The sequence below is a fragment of the Microcaecilia unicolor genome, chromosome 9, assembly GCF_901765095.1.
Source record: "Microcaecilia unicolor chromosome 9, aMicUni1.1, whole genome shotgun sequence".
Taxonomy (NCBI): domain Eukaryota; kingdom Metazoa; phylum Chordata; class Amphibia; order Gymnophiona; family Siphonopidae; genus Microcaecilia; species Microcaecilia unicolor.
In genome coordinates, this window is record NC_044039.1 from 163,208,937 (window position 1) to 163,229,195 (window position 20,259).

Below are 20,259 nucleotides of genomic sequence, written 5' to 3' on the forward strand. Positions count from 1 at the left end.
GTGCCACTTACAGCTTATCCACATAGGATTTTAAATCCAACAGGTCAGTGAACAACAGAGTTTTATTGTCGTGAGTTACCCGGACCCTTGCCGGATATAACATAGCAAAGCGGATCCCTTTAGCAAACAAAATTTTACATTGCTGGCCCATCCAGCATCTTTGTTCCGAAACAAGTGCTGAATAATCCTTGAACAGCAGAATTTTTTCCCCTTTGTATTCCACGGTGCGTTTCATCCGGTATGCTTGCATCAATTTCTCTTTTTCAGCATAGTTCAGGATTTGCACCAGCACCAGTCTCGGGCGCTGCTCCCCTCTCTGGCCACCCCAACCTGATGTACACATTCAATCTGGAGAGGGCCAGGAGACATGGTAACTTTTAGATGAGTGGGAAGCCACTTCTCAATAAAATCCCGCAACTCCTTATCTTGGACCAACTCAGGTAGGCCGATTATCCGCACATTGTTGCGTCGACTTCTGTTCTCTAGATCATCCGTCATTTGCACTAGTTGCTATGTTAGTGCTTCCACCGCCAGCACCCAGCCATCTAGGGCCTCTGATCGATCCTCTTGCCTTCCAATGCGATCCTCCACCTGCTGCAGTCGCGTCGCCTGCCGCTCTAGATTTCCCTTGATGTCATCGGCCAAAGCCTGTAACTTAGAGAGGCGGTCGTCGAGCACTACTGTGAGTTGCTTGGTTAGTTCCCTTATCGCCTCTTTCTGCAGTGTAATCACGGAGGGTTGCTGCACCGCCATCTTGGAGCTAACTGACTGCACGCGGTCTCTGATACGCAGCGGCGTCTTCGCCGGCATACCCCCACGAACTTGGTGACTAGCACAGTCCAAACTCCTCAAAATAACAATTCTGGGGTCAACTGCGACCTCACAACACTATTTATGCCCGGGGGAGAACTTGGAAATCGATAATTTTGCAGATAATACGCTGGTGAGGCGAAGCGGGGCAGACAAGCGTCCTCTCAGCCTGACAGCATCACGTGACCCCCATGATATTGGTCCTGATCAAAATACTTCCAAGTTCTTCACAAATTATGCATTATAAAGAATAATTTGAGTGAATTTGCAAACCTGATGGTCCAAGAACAACCTACTAACTATTCAAATTCCTAATACTTTAATATAGGAAGAAAATTGATGAGATATTTGATTTATTACTATAACTTTCTCATCTGTATATACAGAGTGGCTAACTAGTAAAAAAGTAGTCTTCTCTGAGTTTAATTTCAATTTATGCTTTTTCCCCAATACTTCTAAGGTATTAACAACAACATGAAGTAAATCTGTATGAGATGAAACCAAAGAATTAACTGGGACCAAAACCATGAGTCTCTGTTACATTCTGCCATGTGAGACAGAGGTGGGCCTAGCATTTGATGGTCAGCAAGTACATTTTCCTTCTTTGTACCTGACAGAAGAGATTCCTCTGCTGATTGCTACAGCCAATGGGCAATCTCCTTTCCTCCCCAAACCACTAAAATGGGATATTCTCTAACTCATTGTGGTCTAATTGTTTCTGTTATAAAAACCCGTTTCTAACATGATCTCATCCTCTGTCTTTCTCTGTTGCAGTTGTGACAGTTGTATACTTCATGAGATTGTCCATTTGCTAGTGCTTTGCAGCAGTACTCACTTCCCTTTCCTCTTTTGGCTAAATCCTTGTAAAGCAATTGCTGATATCCTGCACTAGGGCTAAGGCTACACAGGCCAAATCAGATAGCCAAACATTTGCTGAGAAATAAACCCCTATAATTTCCCCAAATGAAAATAAAATCCCAGTGCCCAAATCTAGTTAATCTCTACATGTGCCTTTCAGCTCCTCTTCAGTGCCTATAGGCTACCATAAACTTGAGTTTGATGACATATCACAAATACAGAATGAGCTCAGGACTCAGTGAAATTTAAACAGCTGCTCCCCCTGGTTCAGAAATACATGTAATCATTTTTCAGAGACTTCAGTGATAATGTCATAAAACTAGAAAAATGTTAATTCATTGCTAAATAAAAATCAATCAATCACATAGACAATGCTTATTCAATTTGATATACCAGCCCCCTCACAAAACAGCAGCAAGGCAGGGAGAGGGTGAACATTATAAAGAAAGACTCTCTTCCCCTGCTCCCAACCTGTTAAGTGCTCCACTCTTGTATTTTTGTGCTTTAAGCTAGTGTTTCCCAACCCTGGAGGCACCTCCAGCCACTCTGATTTTCAGGATTTCCACAATGAATATGCATGAGACAGATTTGCATACCCTGGGTCTCCAATATATGCAAATCTCTGACATGCATATTCATCATGGATATCCTGAAAACCCATCCAGATAGGTATGCTCAGAGATAGGACTGGGACACACTGCCTTAGGCTACATGATTTGGGGAACCATTAGGATTCACCTAAAGCTCCCTGTAAAATACACTACTACAGATTATTTCTTATGCTGTGGTTTACACAGTATTTTACCAGGGGGACTGAGCTGTACTTTCACATTACTCTGATTCCTATATGACAAAGAATGTAGCATTTCTTTTATCCAACTGAAAACAAAACACCAATTTAGGTAACTTAAGAAGCCCCTTCCATCTTGCTTACAAAAAAAAAACAAAAAACAACAACAACAACCCAGACACAGTAATAAGGCACTTACCCTGCAGTAGGGCTCTCTGTCTCGGATTTCCTTTGCACTGATCAGTTTCAGGCCTCTGACATTATTCTGCAACCCTCTCTCATAAAGTGCTTGGAGTCGAGGGATCTCCTCTTGCTCAACTGCAACTATGAGCTACACAAATTAAAACACAGTCCATGAGTGAGCTCTTAAGGGCTGAATATAGTAACCACAAGAAATGCAGTGGAAAAGCTGCCCCTCTGCAATACAACATATAGCAAATGAGAGCAGACAGCTCTTTCCTTTCTCTCACTGTGCAAGTGGACTCGAGTCACTATTTGTACATGACATGTCTTAGGGACAATGTTCAGTTTCCCCACAGAGGATGCAAGTTGAGGGGTTAACATAAGAACACAAGTATTGATATACTGGGAGCCCAGTAACCTTGAGCCAATCCAGGTCCAAGTACCTGGCAAGATCCCAAAAGAATAAAACAGATTCTATGTACCATTCTTTGCAACCATTTTCTTTTTTTCCCTGATTGTTTGGTTGTTGTTTTTTGTTTTGTTTTGTTTTTTTGAGATCTTGTTCAAATTTATACAAAGGGAAACTCCTTTGAAAATCTATTCAGCACAGCTCGTGGGTGTTCTGTAGCTGCAATTTGTGAGGGTTACATTCATGGGGAAAAGCATGAATAGAGAATTCAAAATGAAATCTCTGCACACACTTTCACTTCCTGAACTCCCCCCAGCCCCAGGAATACCTCTTTTCCTCACTGGTACATCGTTTCACCTGCACAGAGATTCAGTTTTTAGAAGCTCATTTTTTAAATACGTGTATCTGTATCCATGTAAAACACGCTCATGAAAGGCAGCATTGCCAGTCTGCCACAAATGCTGAAGGCTGCACAGCATACAGTCATGAAGCAAGAATGTTTAAAGACAACAAAATATACACTCCTGTGGGAGAGAGAGCAAGTGGCTTAGTGGTTAAAGCAGTCGGCCAAGAAGTAGGGAAGCCAGGCTTTGAATCCCGCTCCTGCAACTGACACGTCTTCTAGCTTTGGGCAAATCACTATCTCCCGCTGCCTCAGACTTTAAGCTCCTCACATCAGGGACACATTGTCCCTGAATACTTATCACCACTGCACAGCACTACATACATCCAGTAGTGCTATAAACATTTTAAGTATTAGCCTGTATCCCCATTGTGTGTGCAGGTTTCTCCAGCTCATCCAGGATATAAAAATTGTTGAGGCCAGTAGCTTAGGACGAGTATATTTTACCAATGTGGAAGAAAATTTAAAAATATATAGTAGCAGCACCCTAAAATGCCATCTGGGCATGCGTAGAGACACACTCTCCTTGCCTTTCTGCCTGGTATGACAGAATGGGAAATTCTGTCTCCAAGCCCTGGACTTGCTCAGCACAGCCATGTCAGCATCCTCTCCCAGGTCATCTGCCATCTCACATCAACAAACCACTTGGAGAAAAAGGGTTAGGATAGATGCAAACAGATGTCAGCTTAATGCTGAGCCAAGCCTGTGTCTGTCTGCTACATGTGGAAAGATATTGGTCCCACATAGGGTACTTAAAATGTAACATTAGGTCAGTGCTGCATGATCACTGAGCAGATACTAGTTTCTGTACTGCCTCTGATTTGGGCCAGGTAGTCTGGGAGCTTCCAATCTTGCTGCATGGCTGTCCCGATCCAGAAGCTTTCTGTAAGGATTTCATTTGGCACACTAGGTTTTAGAAGATATTTTTTTAAGGTTGCAGAATGGTAGGGATACTCAGGCAAACTCTGCCTATAGCCAGATACTAAAAGTGGAAGTACCTGCCATGGATGAAAAACCACAGGGGAAACACACAAATAAAACCCCCAGAAGTATGCTCCAAGGATAAATTCAAAAGCTCAGAAAAAGGGCTGCATTCAAAAGAGACTGCAACCCGTGCACCAAACTATGAGCTCTACACATAGCAGCTGAAGGTGACCAACCTCTGTCCATGCACCACAGGGCAGTCTCACCTCCCAGTCCCTCTGACATGTCCCCTGAACCTCATCAGATGTAACCACTCGAAAAAGCATAGATACTTCCCATTCACAGATAAACATGGTTTTGCATATAATTATTCAAAAGACAGGAAATATATCCAACTTTCCAAGCAATTCCATCAGGAAAATAAGGCATTTAAAACGATTACAGACAAAACAAGTAACTCAGCAGACTCGACACGCAGCTCACATTGGTTTCTCCCAGGGGCAAAAGAGTGCAGATTTCAGGTTTCTACAATTTGGTGAATACCTGTCTATACAACATTTAGCTGCTGTGGCTGTTGCTGTTTTTTTCTACTGACTTGAAAGGATTCAATATGACTGTATGACTCCTGATGCAGGCGTTCTAACGCCGAACATGGTTCCGTGTTGAGTCTTCTGAATCTTCTGTTACTCCAACAAATATTGAATCTTTTCACAGATGGTGCTTTGAATAAATTTTTTTAAAAATCTACATCTGCAAGCCTCTTTTGGGGTTTACTGGAAGACCATTGTCTGTCCCTACTCTTTCTTCTGCTCTAACCACTAGGCCACTTCACCACTACTACACAAGCAACCATGAACCTAAGAAAGTGGAAAGTTCATCGTCTGCTTCCTGTTATATTCTTTATAAAACATATTTGATTTTGTATTGTGATGGGAAATGGCATAAACTGAACATACCAAGCTTATCACAATGCTATTTCTATTAGGCCAGGGATTCTCAACCTAGTCCTTGGGATACACAAAGGCAGTTTGATTTTTAAGATATTTGTAATAAATATGCATCTCACAATGTTGTCTAAGGTATCATTCAATAAATAGTTGTACTAAATTCATACAATATACTCAACAACTATTGCATTTATTTTTATCTTTATTACATCAATTAATCTCATAAACCTAACAATTATTGTCTAAAATCCCCATATATCTATCATTCATTCAATCATCCATTCACTCTAATTCACATTTATAAAACTAATATCAAAATATCAAACTCTATAACAATATAACAATAGAACACCCGGAATAATAGAATCACTTATGATCTTATAACAAAAATGTTGCTTTCAATAGCAATATTGGTGTAAAACTTGTAAATTATACTGACATTCAAAAACATTTCTTCTTCATTACGATCCTCTCTTAATCTATTGGTAACCTGCTGTAAACTTTCTGTTGCCCTGTGGCAATTAGTCCATTGATTAAGTCAATTGTCCATCACAGCAGGTTAAAACAAAAGGTTACATTCCATCGTAACCCACAACTGATAACTCTGTGCTGTGGTATTGAATGACAGTAGTTCCATTCACCGTGACTCCATACTTCACGGGACTTTTCCTTGAATTTCAAACTGCTTCACTGCAGCAGTCCTCTCATTTGTGTGCTAAAACAGTTGTACACAGACTACTGTCATTCAATACCACAGCACAGAGTTATCAGTTGTGGGTTACGATGGAATGTAACCTTTTGTTTTAACCTGCTGTGATGGACAATTGACTTAATCAATGGACTAATTGCCACAGGGCAACAGAAAGTTTACAGCAGGTTACCAATAGATTAAGAGAGGATCGTAATGAAGAAGAAATGTTTTTGAATGTCAGTATAATTTACAAGTTTTACACCAATATTGCTATTGAAAGCAACATTTTTGTTATAAGATCATAAGTGATTCTATTATTCCGGGTGTTCTATTGTTATATTGTTATAGAGTTTGATATTTTGATATTAGTTTTATAAATGTGAATTAGAGTGAATGGATGATTGAATGAATGATAGATATATGGGGATTTTAGACAATAATTGTTAGGTTTATGAGATTAATTGATGTAATAAAGATAAAAATAAATGCAATAGTTGTTGAGTATATTGTAATAAATATGCATGAGATAAATTTGCATGCACTGCCTCCTTTGTATGCAAATTTCTCTCATGCATATTCATTGTGGGTATCCTGAAAACCTGACTGGTAGAGGCCAAATTTCAATTTCAGGTATGGTGCCGAAAGTGGCCCAAAATCCTTTTTCTTCCTAGTTTCGGTTTCAGCCAAAAGGCTATAGCCATGGTTTCGGTTTGGGCCAAAACTGATCATGTGTTGCCAGTGGAAACCGAAAATGTGTGCTTTGTCCTGTTTGTCTCCCTCCCTCTATAGGTGTCCCCTCTCAGGCCTATCATATAATCCCTGATGATCTAGGGGTGTAGTCAGGGCAGAAGTGATCCTTAGTTGCTCCTGCCCATGTTGGTTCTGCTCTCAAAATGGCTCCCATGACCTCTAGTGGCAATCTTGTGAAACTGCCACAAGAGGTCATGGCAGCCATTTTGGGAGTAGAGCTGATATAGGCAAAATTGACTGGGGATCACCCCTGCCCTGAATATACCACTAGACCACCAGGGATTGTAAGGTAGTCTGGGAGGGGAGGGGCTACTCTTTGATTTTACTGTATGTGTAATGTGACTGCAAGTAATGCAATTATGATCTTGCACAGTAGTTTATATGGTAAACTAGCCGTTGAGCCCATTAAAACGGGCTAGTATGGGGTTTTTCCAAGCCCCCCCCCCCCCGGAGTCGCCGCCACCCCTCCACCCGGCCCGGGCCCTCTCTTCACTATTGAACTTACGTCGCCGAAACGCAGCACGCAGATCAGCAGAGCTCCCGTCGGCCTTCCTTCTCTGCCTGTGTCCCGCCCTCGTGTGACGTAACGTCGGCGAGGGCGGGACACAGGCAGGGAATGAAGGCCGACGGGAGCTCAGCTGATCTGCCTGCTGCGTGTCGGCGATGTAAGTTCAATACCGAAGAGAGTGCTCGGGCCAGGTGGAGGGGTGGCAGCGGCGGCGGCGACTCCGGGTGGGGGGAGCAGTAGCGACGTTGGCGGTTCCCTCCCTCCCTCCCTTTTGCGCAGTTTCCCTCTCTGTCCCGCTCCCGTCATCACGTATTGACACGGGGGCAGGACAGAGAGGGAAGTCTCTACTGCACATTTGTGGGTGAGTACAGTCACTCGCCATTTATATGTTTGATAGTGTGCTCCAAATAAATGCTTTTGATACAAAAGTTTAGTAGGAATTTAAGTCTGTAAATTTGGGATGATAAGTTCCTTAGTGTGACGAAAATGGGTTTCCAAGCCTGAAAACTGTATTATTTCATGAAGTGTATTTATCCTAATTGGCCAGCAGATGGCGCTTATTTAGAGTTTTAAAGCTGTTGCAGAAAAACACTTTCTCTCTTCCAGTTTCAGCTTATGGAAAGGCAATCTGCAGTACCATTGGGTAGCTACTTTCAAAATTGATGCCCTGGGCTCTGATTGGCCCTGGATTTCAAATCTAGCCTGAATATAATGGATTTTCTCTAGTCTCAGCCGGGGAGCAGGGAGAGAAAGATCTGTTTACTGAGACCCTATAAGCAGTTATATGTTATAACCTATGAGCAACTATATTTCCTGACCTCCCCAGGTACTAAACAAACGTTTAGATAAGTTTTAGAATTGATCCATATTCAGTTGCCTGTTATTGATTGCTGATTTCACCTTTTTCTGTTCACTGTTCAAGTTCTGTGACAATAAACCTTAGTTTATTGATTCTGCTGTCCTGGACTAAGAATCCTGGTTCTACTACTACTACTACTACTTAACATTTCTATAGCGCTACTAGGGTTACGCAGCACTGTACAATTTAACATGGAAGGACAGTCCCTGCTCAAGGTTCATGTGTTTGGGTCTGTGGGTGCTTTCTGGAAACTGTGGGATCCCTGGAGTGTGGCCCCAGTATCCTAGAAATCACCAGGGAATAACTTGAGAGTGGGAGACTAGCCCAGAGGCAAGCAGGACCCAGTAGGTGGATGGAGGGTGCTAGTATAGAGCATGAGCCCAAGTGCAGGCAAGGCTGGGCAATGCTGGGCAGACCCTTCAGGTGGCCTCAGGGTAACCCCAGGCGAGTGCTAGGCATTTTGTGGCACTTAGGAATTAGCCTGTCTGTGGAGAAATGACATCAGCTGTCACTCCAAATGTGGCACAAAGTCAGCCGTTATAAAAGCAATATGGCTTTTAGTTTGTTTTCATCAGCTGAGGTCCATGTGTGTGGAGACTATTTTGTTTGGAGGTAAGACATGGTCTTTAATTATTTATATTATTACATATATTCTGGCTTGGATACTATTTGGGCAATTCTAAAGAATTTCCAGACTCTATTGGGTATGAGGAAGATGCAGCATTTTAATCAAACTTGTGGCATGCAGAAGCTAGATTTTATGAGAAAAGAATCTGCAGTGATTGTTTTCAAGTACAAGTATTGGTCAGCTTATACAGTTGGTATGGAAATATTACAATAAGAGGAAGTTTATATATTATAAAACAATTTGAGAAATGTATTGCTTTTGGTTGTAATATTTCAGAGCATATAGTCCTCGCATTCAGTAATGAGCTTTTTTTTATTCTGGATTGTGCATCAGGCTGGTATATTGTCCACAATATAGACCAGTGTCTTTTAGTAAGAATCTATATCATGCTTGTCTTTAATCAGTTTTATGATTAAATACAAAATGGGAAACATCTCCATATTTTTCTTACTTGTGCACAGTTTGGGTAAGCATAAAAAGCTGGTAATCATGTATTATTTTTTTTACGTTCTCACAAGGTTCCTGTCTCAGAGGATATTTAACTACATCTGCATTGACTTGGGAACCTAAACATGCCAGACTTGTTGAGAAGTCTTTGTTAAAATGGCTATCCCAGTTGTCAGCCTATGCTTGCAGTTCCTGGGACTAGAGAGTAATTTTCTTTGGGTTTAGCAGAGGGTTGCCAACTACGAACTCTGACAATCCCCAGTGAGCCTCATTGGTTCACATTTGCACTGCCAATCTTTAGTTTTCAGCCAAAGGTGTTTAGACAGTTTTGGTAGCAGTTTTGGTCGGCCTCTACTGACTGGCTTAGTGTATCCTGAGGACGGGGTTGAGAACCGCTGCTTTAGGCTAATGTGCTCCTCTAGGCCCTTACCTTGCCACATTGCTTGTAGGGAATGGCCTTCTGGTCACAGTACTCATAGCACAGAGCAGCACCTTGAACACACAGTTTGGCCTTAAGAGACCCGGGTGTATAGTAAATTCCACTGTGAATTACACCACTATTGTGACCGCTCTGGTGGCTGGCTAAATAAAAAGTGAAACAGGTTAAAAAAAAAAAAAAAAGTTTTGTTGACTTCACTCATCATAAAATCCCTGCATCAAGTCCTGCTCCAATTATAAGTGCAACAAGCCTGATGCATTGAGCAACCACCCCCCCCCCACCCCCTCAAGACACAAAGGGATTGATTTATCAAGGTCTTTTTCCACAGGCCCAGAGGTAGAAATTTACTACTGGCTAACACATGCTAATGATGTTACTGAACATTTTCTGCCACAAGGTTCATTTTACTCCTATGGGGCTTGTGGGTGATAACATAATGGTGGTAAGTCAGGCAAATGAAAAGTCTACAAAAAGAAAAACATAAATAAGAAAGCTCTACAGAGATAGGGCTTGATATTCTGGTTGCAGCAGTCAGTGGTTTTTAAGTTGCTGACAGCCATGGGCTGAACTATGCCCCGATACTCAATGCTGAGCCAAGTCCAGGCTCTGGTACCGAATATCTGGGTATGTGTGGTCACCCAGTGGTTAATCGGGAACCTGCTGATATTCAGTCCAGTGACCAGTTTGTTTGGTGGATAAAGTTAGGAGAGCCTTTTGCTTCCACCATTCCCACTCTGTGGCTCACTTCACTTCCTCTGGTCTTCTTTTCACCAAAGCATTAGCCTACAACCCAGGAGACTGTCCCCCTACTGCAGTGGTTCCCAAATGTGGTCCTAGAGGCAACCCAGCCAGTCAGGTTTTCAGTATATATATACAATAATAATTCATGAGAGAGATTTGCATGCACTGCCTCCACTGCATGCAAATCTCTCATGAATATTCATTGTGGATATCTTGAAAACTTGACTAGTGAAGTTTTTAATCCCAAACTTTTCCATGAATGTAAGGAAAACTGCCATTCCATCATCACCACATGATGTTCAGACCTTACTAAAAACAGCTCTTGATCCTGTGTTGGTGCACTGATACAAAAACAGTAAGAGGATCTGAAAGTAAAACTATGAGCAACCATCTTTCCAAACCCTATGAGGCAGACAGAGCACTCTTGTTACCACACCTAATGTCTTCTCCTTCTCTAGTAGGCTGAATGAGAGGGTTGGATGGCGCAGAATGAGTTCCCGGGCAGATGCCAACCCCACAAGCCCGCCACCAACAATGACCACATCAGAAGTGCTAGAAGACGGGGAAAACAAAATACAGAAAACCTTTGGAAATGTACTTCATGTTTCACTTTGATTCAAAACTCCTGGTTCTCTCACCTTCCTTCCAAGCATTGCTCCCACTGACACTAACATGGTAATTTCATTACAGGACACCTTTTTTTTTTTTTTAATTAAAATACCTACTTTATAAAAGCAACACAGGACTCTATATACTTTTATAAAATTATGACTGCCAGTAGTGCAGAAATTCACACCTCCTCCAAAGGTGTAAATGTCTGCATTTACACATGTACACTTGTGCATGGGTCACAAAGGGCTCCTTTTACTAACATGCGATAAAGAATTTGTGTGCATTAAGTGCCATGCATCCCATTTATTCCTATGGGCTTCTTAGCATTTAGCGTGTACCAATCCTTAGTGTGAGCTAAATCCATTTGCACACCTTAGTAAAAGAAGCCCAATATTTTTGACCATTTTTAAGGTCAAAAGTCGGGGGACATCTATATGCAAGTCTTCCAGCCTTCCCTACCTACTTACACAGTTCCAGCATCCCCCTTCCTTATTTCTCTCCCTCCAGGTCTTTCCTCATCCCTCCAGAAGCAGCTGCAGACAGTGTTCTCCCTCCCTTCCCCAGTGACCCGTCAAAAATAGCCAACAATAAAAGAACCATTTTATTTGTATATTGTGTCATTTTATTTTCTTTGCTAAATTCTTCTGTCTTGACTTCCCTTGACTGATCTGAAGAAGGGTTGCCTTAGAAAGCTAATCAAAAAATGTATTGTTAGTCCAATAAAAAAGGTATCATCTTATTTTCTTTTCTATGTTTTGTTTTATTTCTATTTATTACCTTTAAGGGTTGACTAACATGGCTACAACATCACTTGACTTCCCTATGAATCCCTGACTCTCTGATCCCATCTGAATTTCAAATTGCTGGCAGTGGAACATAAGAGCCATGGAGGAAACTTCAGGGAGGGAAATCATGCCCCACCCTGCTCAACATTCTGGGATCAGTGCCCTCCTGTTTTCATTTGGAGTACCTCCATGTGACCAGGATGGCTACAGCAATGAGGATGTAGACTCCTCTGCTTCCACCAAACAGATCTGGACATTTCCAGCTTGGCTAGTTGTCTACGTGGTTGTTTCAGTACCCACTGTGCTGGCACACTCCACAGACACCTAGGGTACTTACAGTAGAACCCACATTAGTACTTGTGTCCTGCCTCTATTCTGGACTAAGCTGCACAGTTTTTGTAATGGCAGTAAAAGGAGATTGCCCAGTTTGGCTCTTGGTTCCATACAGGATGCCTCGGGATTGTGGATGGGGGGTTGTATGTGGAGGCTAACATACAGCGTTAACTACTAACACAGTTACATGATTATTGGGTTTGCGCCCTCTGCCTGACAGGAAGTGCATTACTGGAGATGCCATGATGCACTTCCTATTAGGCAGAAGGCGCAAACAGTGCAGACCTGTAGAGGAAGGCCAGGTGCTGGCACTGAAACTGCTTTGGAGTTCTAGGAACAGGTTTGAATGAGACCAATGGCATGGGAAAGGGTGGGGACACACTATGCTTGCAACTGCTGCCAGTGGGATTGGGGAAGCCCCTGGGAGGGGGGTATAAGGAGGGGAAGGGGAGATACCGGAATTGGTAGAGATGGGTAGGGAACAGAAATGCTGGACTCGTAGATAAAATGAGGCAACCTATATGCCAGTCATCACGTTGATGTTGAAATTAAGGGAGAAAGTAGGGACGTGACATGTAGGCGAGTATATAGATACTTTACAAAATACGTGCATGCATCTCAGCCTCTAGGAATATCGATCGTATAAACGGAGGTACCATCTTTTGGTGCACCTACTTCTTACACATGCTGCCACTGAATTTTATAATAGCCATTTTTCATGTGTGAAATAGGCTTTACAAGTGGAAAAAAAAGTTTTATAATTATCCGCTGAAAAGGCATTTTTAGAACAGGGTGCATAGCTAACAAGGCATATACATTAGGCACAACACCTGCACCTATCAGTCTTTAAACAATGGAAAACTAGGCACACACATTTACACCTGCTCCAAAGCAACTGAAACTGTGTGTGAACTCCTGTGCCTATCCCAAAAATATATGGGGAGGAGTGGCCTAGTGGTTAGGGTGGTGGACTTTGGTCCTGGGAAACTGAGTTCAATTCCCACTTCAGGCACAGGCAGTTCCTTGTGACTCTGGACAAGTCACTTAACCCTCCATTGCCCCATGTAAGCCGCATTGAGCCTGCCATGAGTGGGAAAGTGCGGGGTACAACTGTAACCAAAAAAAAAAAAAATCCTGCCCCTGATCCACTTATCCTCCACCCTGGGAATGACAACGCATATAAGTACATAACTGTTGCCATACTGGGACAGACCAAAGGTCCATCAAGCCCAGTATCCTGTTTCAGACAGTGGCCAATCCAGGGAACAAGTACCTGGCAAGATCCCAAAACAGTACAATACATTTTATGCTGCTTATCCCAGAAATAAGCAGTGGATTTTCCCAAGTCCATTTTAATAATAGCTTATGGACTTTTCTTTTAGGACGCTATCAAAACTTTTTTTTAAACCCCGCTAAGCTAACTGCTTTTACCACATTCTCTGGCAATGATTTTCAGAGTTTAATTACACGTTGAGTGAAGAAATATTTTCTTTGATTCGTTTTAAATTTACTACTTTGTAGCTTCATTGCATACCCACTACATAAAAGTAGGTGCTTTTGATTTTATAACAGAGCACCTAAGTGGAATGGTAAAAAAGGCATCCCTTTTATAAATCCTAATAAATACTGTAAACAAACAAACATAGGCACCTATACCTTTATAAAACAGCTCTAATAGAACACAAATGTTTGTGTACAGATTTATACCTGCTCTGAAAATATAAACACGTGTTCATTTTCCATGTATCTGTATATTTATAACAACTGCTCATATGCCACCCCTTCTCCTTAACTACATCCTATTTTGTTGGCACACATATTTATACATATGTACTCGATCAGTTTTATAAAAACTTCTCCTATGTATCTATGCACCTGCTTTATATGCATGCATACTCAAGCCCTTTATAAAATTATTTCCAAAACGGAGAAAACCCTTCATTTTATCTGACCTTTTCAGAAGCCGAATTTGGTTCTCAGTCTTAGCAAATTTTCCCCAGTACGTCTGCATTAATGCTTTAGGTTACAAATACCTTAAACTCCCAGCACAAGAACACAAGAAAGTTAATAAGATTTCCCTATTCTAGGTTAGAAATGTATATTATGCTAGGTCAAAAGCTCTCAACCCAGTCTTTGGAACACACCTAGCCAGTCAGGTTTTCGGGATATCCACAACGAATATGCATGAGACAGATTTGCATACAATGAAGGCAGTGCATGCAAATCTAGCTCATGCATATTCATAGAGAATATGCTGAAAACATGACTGGCTAAGTGTGTTCTAAGGACCTGGTTGAGAACCCCTGCTCTAAAGGCTTTCAGAGACTGGCTAGCAAGGAAACTCATTTTGATTCAGACAACCAGGTGGTGATGTACGATGTCAACAAGCAGGGAGGTACAGGATCGTAATATCATGAGTCAGGAAGTGGTCAGGAGGTGGCACTGGGTCATCTTCCAGGGATGTTTCTCAAGGCCATGTACCTGCCACAGAAGACCAACTATCTGGTGGACATGCTTAGCCAAATTATGCAGACACAAGAGTGGTCTCTCAACACGGGTGTTGCCCAGATCTTCTGAGAGTGAGGCACCCTCCTTGGTGGATCTTTTCATCCCTCACCTCAATACCAAAGTCCCTTAGTTCTGTTCCAGACTGGGGTCACACATAAGCCTAGTCTTGGATACCTTTCTCCTCAGCTGGGGCCTTCTGTACATGTATTCTCCAACGCCTCTCATAGGAAAAAAAACCTCCTGAAACTCAAGCAGGATCACGGAACCATAATTCTAAATGTGTCTTATTGGCTGAGACAGATCTGGTTCCCTCTACTTCTGGAGCAAGCCTCCCAAGACCTGTGGAGAGTGGAGTGTTTACAACTAGAGAGTTGCACGGGGACAGAAATCTTACCTGTCCACGCTGGAATCTTACCCATTCCCCTAAGAATTGAACACATCCCACCCAGTTCCGAAAGAATTTAATGTTACATAAAAAAAATTCCGGTCAGCTCTCTGTCTCTCTCTGGGTTCGAGCCAGAGTACTGCAGGCAAGGAAGAAATGGGAGTTGGAACTTGGAGCACTCTAATGCACACATGTAAGACTTGTCTCTGATTTACTTGCACTGTGCGCTGAGAGGTCGCCACATGTACGTGCCAGCAGGTCAGGTGACATCTGATGCTCGTGCTTGTCAGAGCTGAGGTCTGTGCATCAGCCTGGGAGCAGAGAGGAATAATAGTAACATAGTAAGTGACAGCAGATAAAAACCTGAACAGTCCATCCAGTCTGCCCAATAGTTACACTCATTATCAATTCATGATTAAATCAACAATGAACGTGATATTATATACTTGATTATGGTCTATCTTTGGCGTTTCTGGGACATAGGCCACAGAATTCCGCCCGGCCCTATCCTTATGTTCCATCTGCTGGATTTTCCATTGAAGCCCACTCCAGCCTATTTGTCTTCTTATTTGCGGGACACAGACCATAAAAGTCTATCCAGCACTGTCCTCATGTTCCAGCCACTAAAGTTACTGTCTAAGCCCTTTCCAGCCCATCCTAAACCAGATTGCCATATATGAGATACAGACCGTACAAGTCTGCCTGGTATCGGCCCTAGTTCATCATAGCTGGAGTCACCATCTAAGTGTCACTGAACACATTCACACACATCAGCATTGAGTTAGGTTTTTCATAACTTCCATTTTCTAATTAGAGATCCTTTGTGCTCATCCCCACCTTTTTGAATTCCGTCACCATTTGTGTCTCTACACCTCCTTAATGGAGACTTTCTGCATCTGTGCTGTTAAGGCACAGAGAGGAGACAGCACTCAAAGAACTGGTACTCGGTAGGCGAGAGGCTGGCACAAGTGCAGCGTATACTTCCATGGGAACCCAGCAGAATTGTTTCCGTCCCCATGGGAATCCTGCAGAAATTGCTTCTGTCCCCGTGGGAAACCCGTGGGATTCCCACAAACCCCGTTCCCATGCAAGTCTCTATTTCCAACCCCCCTGTCACTCAGAATGAGGGGTCCCTCTTACATTCTGACCTCCAGGCCCTTGTCCTCACAATTTGGATGTTGAGAGACTAGAGGTTTGCTTCTTGAATCTGCCTGAGGGTGTCTCTTAGGTCCTCCTTGCTTCCAAAAGATATTCCACTAAGAGGTCATAAGGTTTAAGTGGAGGTTTGCCGTATGGTGTGATGGCAAAACCCTACATCCTTTTTCCTCTCCTAAACAAAAAACTGCTTGAATAGCATCTACACTTGTATGAGTCTGGTCTCAAGACCAACTCTGAAAGAGTTCACCTCAGGACAACTGAAGCCTATCATCACCATGCAGAGAGTAAGCACATCTCTGCTCAGCCTTTAGCTGTTCACTTCATAAAGGGCTTGCTTTTGCTAAAACCTCCAATCTTGCCTCTCCACCCCCCCCCCCCCCCCCCAGTGTCATGAGATCTCAATGTTGTCCTTACTCAGATGAAGAAAGCTCATTTTAAGCTGCTTGATAATTGCCGTCTCAAGTATCTCATGTGGGAAATTCTGTTTTTGGTAGCAGTTACTTCAATCCACAGGGTCATTCAGCTTCAGGCCTTAGAAGCGGATCTACCTTACATAAAATGTAATCATAACAGAGTGGTTCTGTACACACATCTTAAGTTCCTTCATAAGGCAGTGTTGGAATTCCACCATAATAGTCAATCGTTCTGCCAACATTTTTCCGAAAACCCCATCCCCATGCTCTGATGAAGAGCACTGCACAATTTGGACTACATGAGAGCCTTGGTCTTTCATCTGGAGTGGACTAAAGCCCACAGATGGTCCATCCAGCTTTTTGTTCTTTTTGATCCCAACAAGATGGGGACATCGGTAAACGCAGTCTCGAATTGGCTAGCAGACTGCATCTCCTTTACTCACGCCCAGGCAAGGTTGACTCTGGAGAGTCGTGTTATGGTTCACAATGTCAGAGCCATGACAGTGTTGGTGGCTCACCTGAGATCAGCCTCCAAAGAGGAGATTTGCAAAGCTGCTACATAGACTTCTACACATTCACATATTATTAATGTCTTGAACAGAATGCCAATGTATCAACTAGTTTGGTTAGTAAGTCCTTCAGAATTTATTTGGGGTCTAGAATCAACTCCAGCCTTCTAGGCCATTTGTTTCAGTTTCAGGCTGTCCCTGTATTGTTCTTTAAGCCTTTTCTAAGAACATAAGAATAGACATACTGGGTCAGACCAATGGTCCATCTAGCCCAGTATCCTGTTTCTAACAGTGGCCAATCCAGGTCTCATGTACCTGGCAGAAATCTAATTAGCAGCAACATTCCATGCTACCAATCCTGGGGCAAGCAGTGGCTTCCCCCATGTCCATCTTAATAACAGACTATGGACTTTTCTCCAGGAACTTGTCCAAAATTTTTTTTAAACCCAGATATGATAACTGTTGTTACTACATCCTCCGGAAGCGAGTTTCAGAGCTTAACTATTTTTTTGAGTGAAAAGAATTTCTTCCTATTTGTTTTAAACGTATTTCTGTGTAATGTTACCGAGTGTCCCTGGTCTTTGTACTTTTGAAAGAGTGAACAATGTATTCACTTTTACCCGTTCTACACCACTCAGGCCTTTATAGACCTCAATCATATCCAAGCTGAAGAGACCTAACCTCTTTAGCCTTTCCTCATACGGGAGGAGTTCCATTCCCTTTATCATTTTGGTCGCTCTTCTTTGAACCTTTTCTAATTCCGCTATATATCTTTTTTGAGATATGGCGACCAGAATTTAATGCAATACTCAAGGTAAGGTTGCACCATGGAGCAATACAGAGGCATTATAATATTATTGGTTTTATTTTGCATCCTTTTCCTAATAATTCCTAGCATCCTGTTTGCTTTTTTGGCCGCCACCACACACTGGGCAGAAGATTTTAGCTTATTGTCTACAATCTATTTCTTGAGTGCTGACTCCTAAGGTGGACACTAGTATCTCTCCTTTTTCTTCTTGGACAGCCTGGTAGCTAGAGGCTGCCATCCCTCAGAATAACGCATTATGTTTATCCTCAGAGAAAGTAGTTACTCTCCCTGTGGCAGGTATTCTCTGAGGACAAAAGGATGCCTATTCAAACTGCTCTGCTCGTCACCTACATAAGTACATAAGTATTGCCATACTGGGAAAGACCAAAGGTCCATGGAGCCCAGCATCCTGTTTCCAACAGTGGCCAATCCAGGTCACAAATACCCGGCAAGATCCCAAAAATGTACAAAACATTTTATACCGCTTATCCCAGAAATAGTGGATTTTCCCAAGTCCATTTTAATAATAACTTATGGACTTTTCTTTTAGGACGCTATCAAAACCTTTTTAAAACCCCACTAAGCTAACTGCTTTTACCACATTCTCTGGCAATGAATTCCAGAGTTTAATTACACGTTGAGTGAAGAAATATTTTCTTCGATTCATTTTAAATTTACTACATTCTGTAGCTTCATCGCATGCCCCCTAGTCCTAGTATTTTTGGAAAGCGTGAACGCTTCACATCTAACCGTTCAACTCCACTCATTATTTTATAGACCTCTATCATATCTCCCCTCAGCTGCCTTTTCTCCAAGCTGAAGAGCCCTAGCCGCTTTAGCCTTTCCTCATAGGGAAGTCGTCCCAACCCCATTATCATTTTCGTCACCCTTCTCTGCACCTTTTCTAATTTCAATATATCTTTTTGGAGATGCGGCGACCAGAATTGAACACAATATTCGAGGTGCGGTCGCACCATGGAGCGATACAAAGGCATTTTAACATCCTCATTTTTGTTTTCCATTCCTTTCCTAATAATACCTAAGGAGAAATTAGATCTTACCTGCTAATTTGCTTTCCTTTAGTCCCTCCGGACTGGACCAGGATTGGACTGTTGGGTTGTGCCCGCCTACCAGCAGGTGGAGACTGAGAAAAACTCTGACTCTAGAGAGCCAATAGGAGCCCTGGCCATGTGACCTTAGCCTCAGTATTTGAATAACAAAGCAGGAAAGAAAGAAAGAACTTCTGTGCCGTATGGAATCCTAGCAGCCACAAATTCCTCGGCAAAACCGAGTACTAGAGCTCACCAGCATCTCTCACCAGAGAAGTAGTATGACTCACTTAAGGTTTCATATATATTCCATCAACTGAGCTCACCAGCAACTCTCGACAGAGAAGTGGTATAACATATTAAGGCTTTATATCTATTCCAGCAACTGAGCTCACCAGCAACTCTCACCAAAGAAGTGGTATGACCCATTAAGGTTTTATATATATATATATTCCAGCAACTGAGCTCACCAGCAACTCTCACCAGAGAAGTGGTATGACATATTTAAGGCTTTATATATATTCCAGCAACTGAAGTCACCAGCAACTCTCACCAGAGAAGTGGTATGACATATTTAAGGTTTTATATATATTCCAGCAACCGAGCTCACCAGCAACCACCAGAGAAGTGGTATGGACCACGCAAAGTCTTTTTTTTTTTTTTTTTTTTTTAATATATATATACAGTATCATCTGTTTGTTTGTTTTTTTGAAACATTCCACTTCCAAACTTAATAAAAGAATCTAAAGAGTTGATAGAACATGGGAGGGGCCTGGTCCGGTCCGGAGGGACTAAAGGAAAGCAAATTAGCAGGTAAGATCTAATTTCTCCTTCCTTAGCGTCCCTCCGGACCGGACCAGGATTGGACTGTTGGGAAGTACCAAAGCAGTAATCTTACGGGAGGGACAGACATTGAGAATGCGGTAGAGTCCCTGAAAACACCCAAACTAGGATGAATACGAAGCCAAAAGCTTGACGATCCAAGAACCGCCAATAAACTAAATAGAATAACTACAAAGCAAAAAAGCTGAAAAGTCCAAGCGACGCTGAACATTGTCCCCTACCAAGTGCCCCACTATATAATGTCCCCCTACTGCACTATCTGTGCAGCGCAAAGGACAGAGAGACTCGAGAAAAAACAAAAAAACGACTGAAAGAAAGATGGCAAAGGTAGAAGCAGAGCCACCTGTAAACAAAAAACTGCAATGAATCTACCTCAGCTGAGAAAGTGGAAACCGAAATCCTGAAGTACAATACTCCCGATATCGTAGACTATTGCTGACCTAGCAACAGATTGGAAGTATGTAAAGCC

At 42.4% G+C, this 20,259-nt stretch overlaps 1 protein-coding gene across 2 annotated transcripts in view; it reads right to left on the bottom strand.

Annotated features, from left to right (window-relative positions):
• L2HGDH (L-2-hydroxyglutarate dehydrogenase) overlaps window positions 1-20,259 on the bottom strand; it is a 73,912-nt gene that overhangs the window by 47,542 nt on the left and 6,111 nt on the right. Inside the window, exons 1-4 of one of the 2 annotated variants that reach the window (XM_030215336.1) lie at window positions 15,226-15,259; window positions 10,824-10,939; window positions 9,638-9,789; window positions 2,658-2,789 (exon numbers count right to left, since the gene is read on the bottom strand). In XM_030215336.1, coding sequence (XP_030071196.1) covers window positions 2,658-2,789; window positions 9,638-9,789; window positions 10,824-10,939; window positions 15,226-15,254 — 429 coding nt within the window. In that variant the 5' untranslated portion in view covers window positions 15,255-15,259. Of the gene's footprint in view, window positions 1-2,657; window positions 2,790-9,637; window positions 9,790-10,823; window positions 10,940-15,225; window positions 15,260-20,259 lie in introns of those variants that run through there. The other variant, XM_030215335.1, reaches the window with a different exon arrangement.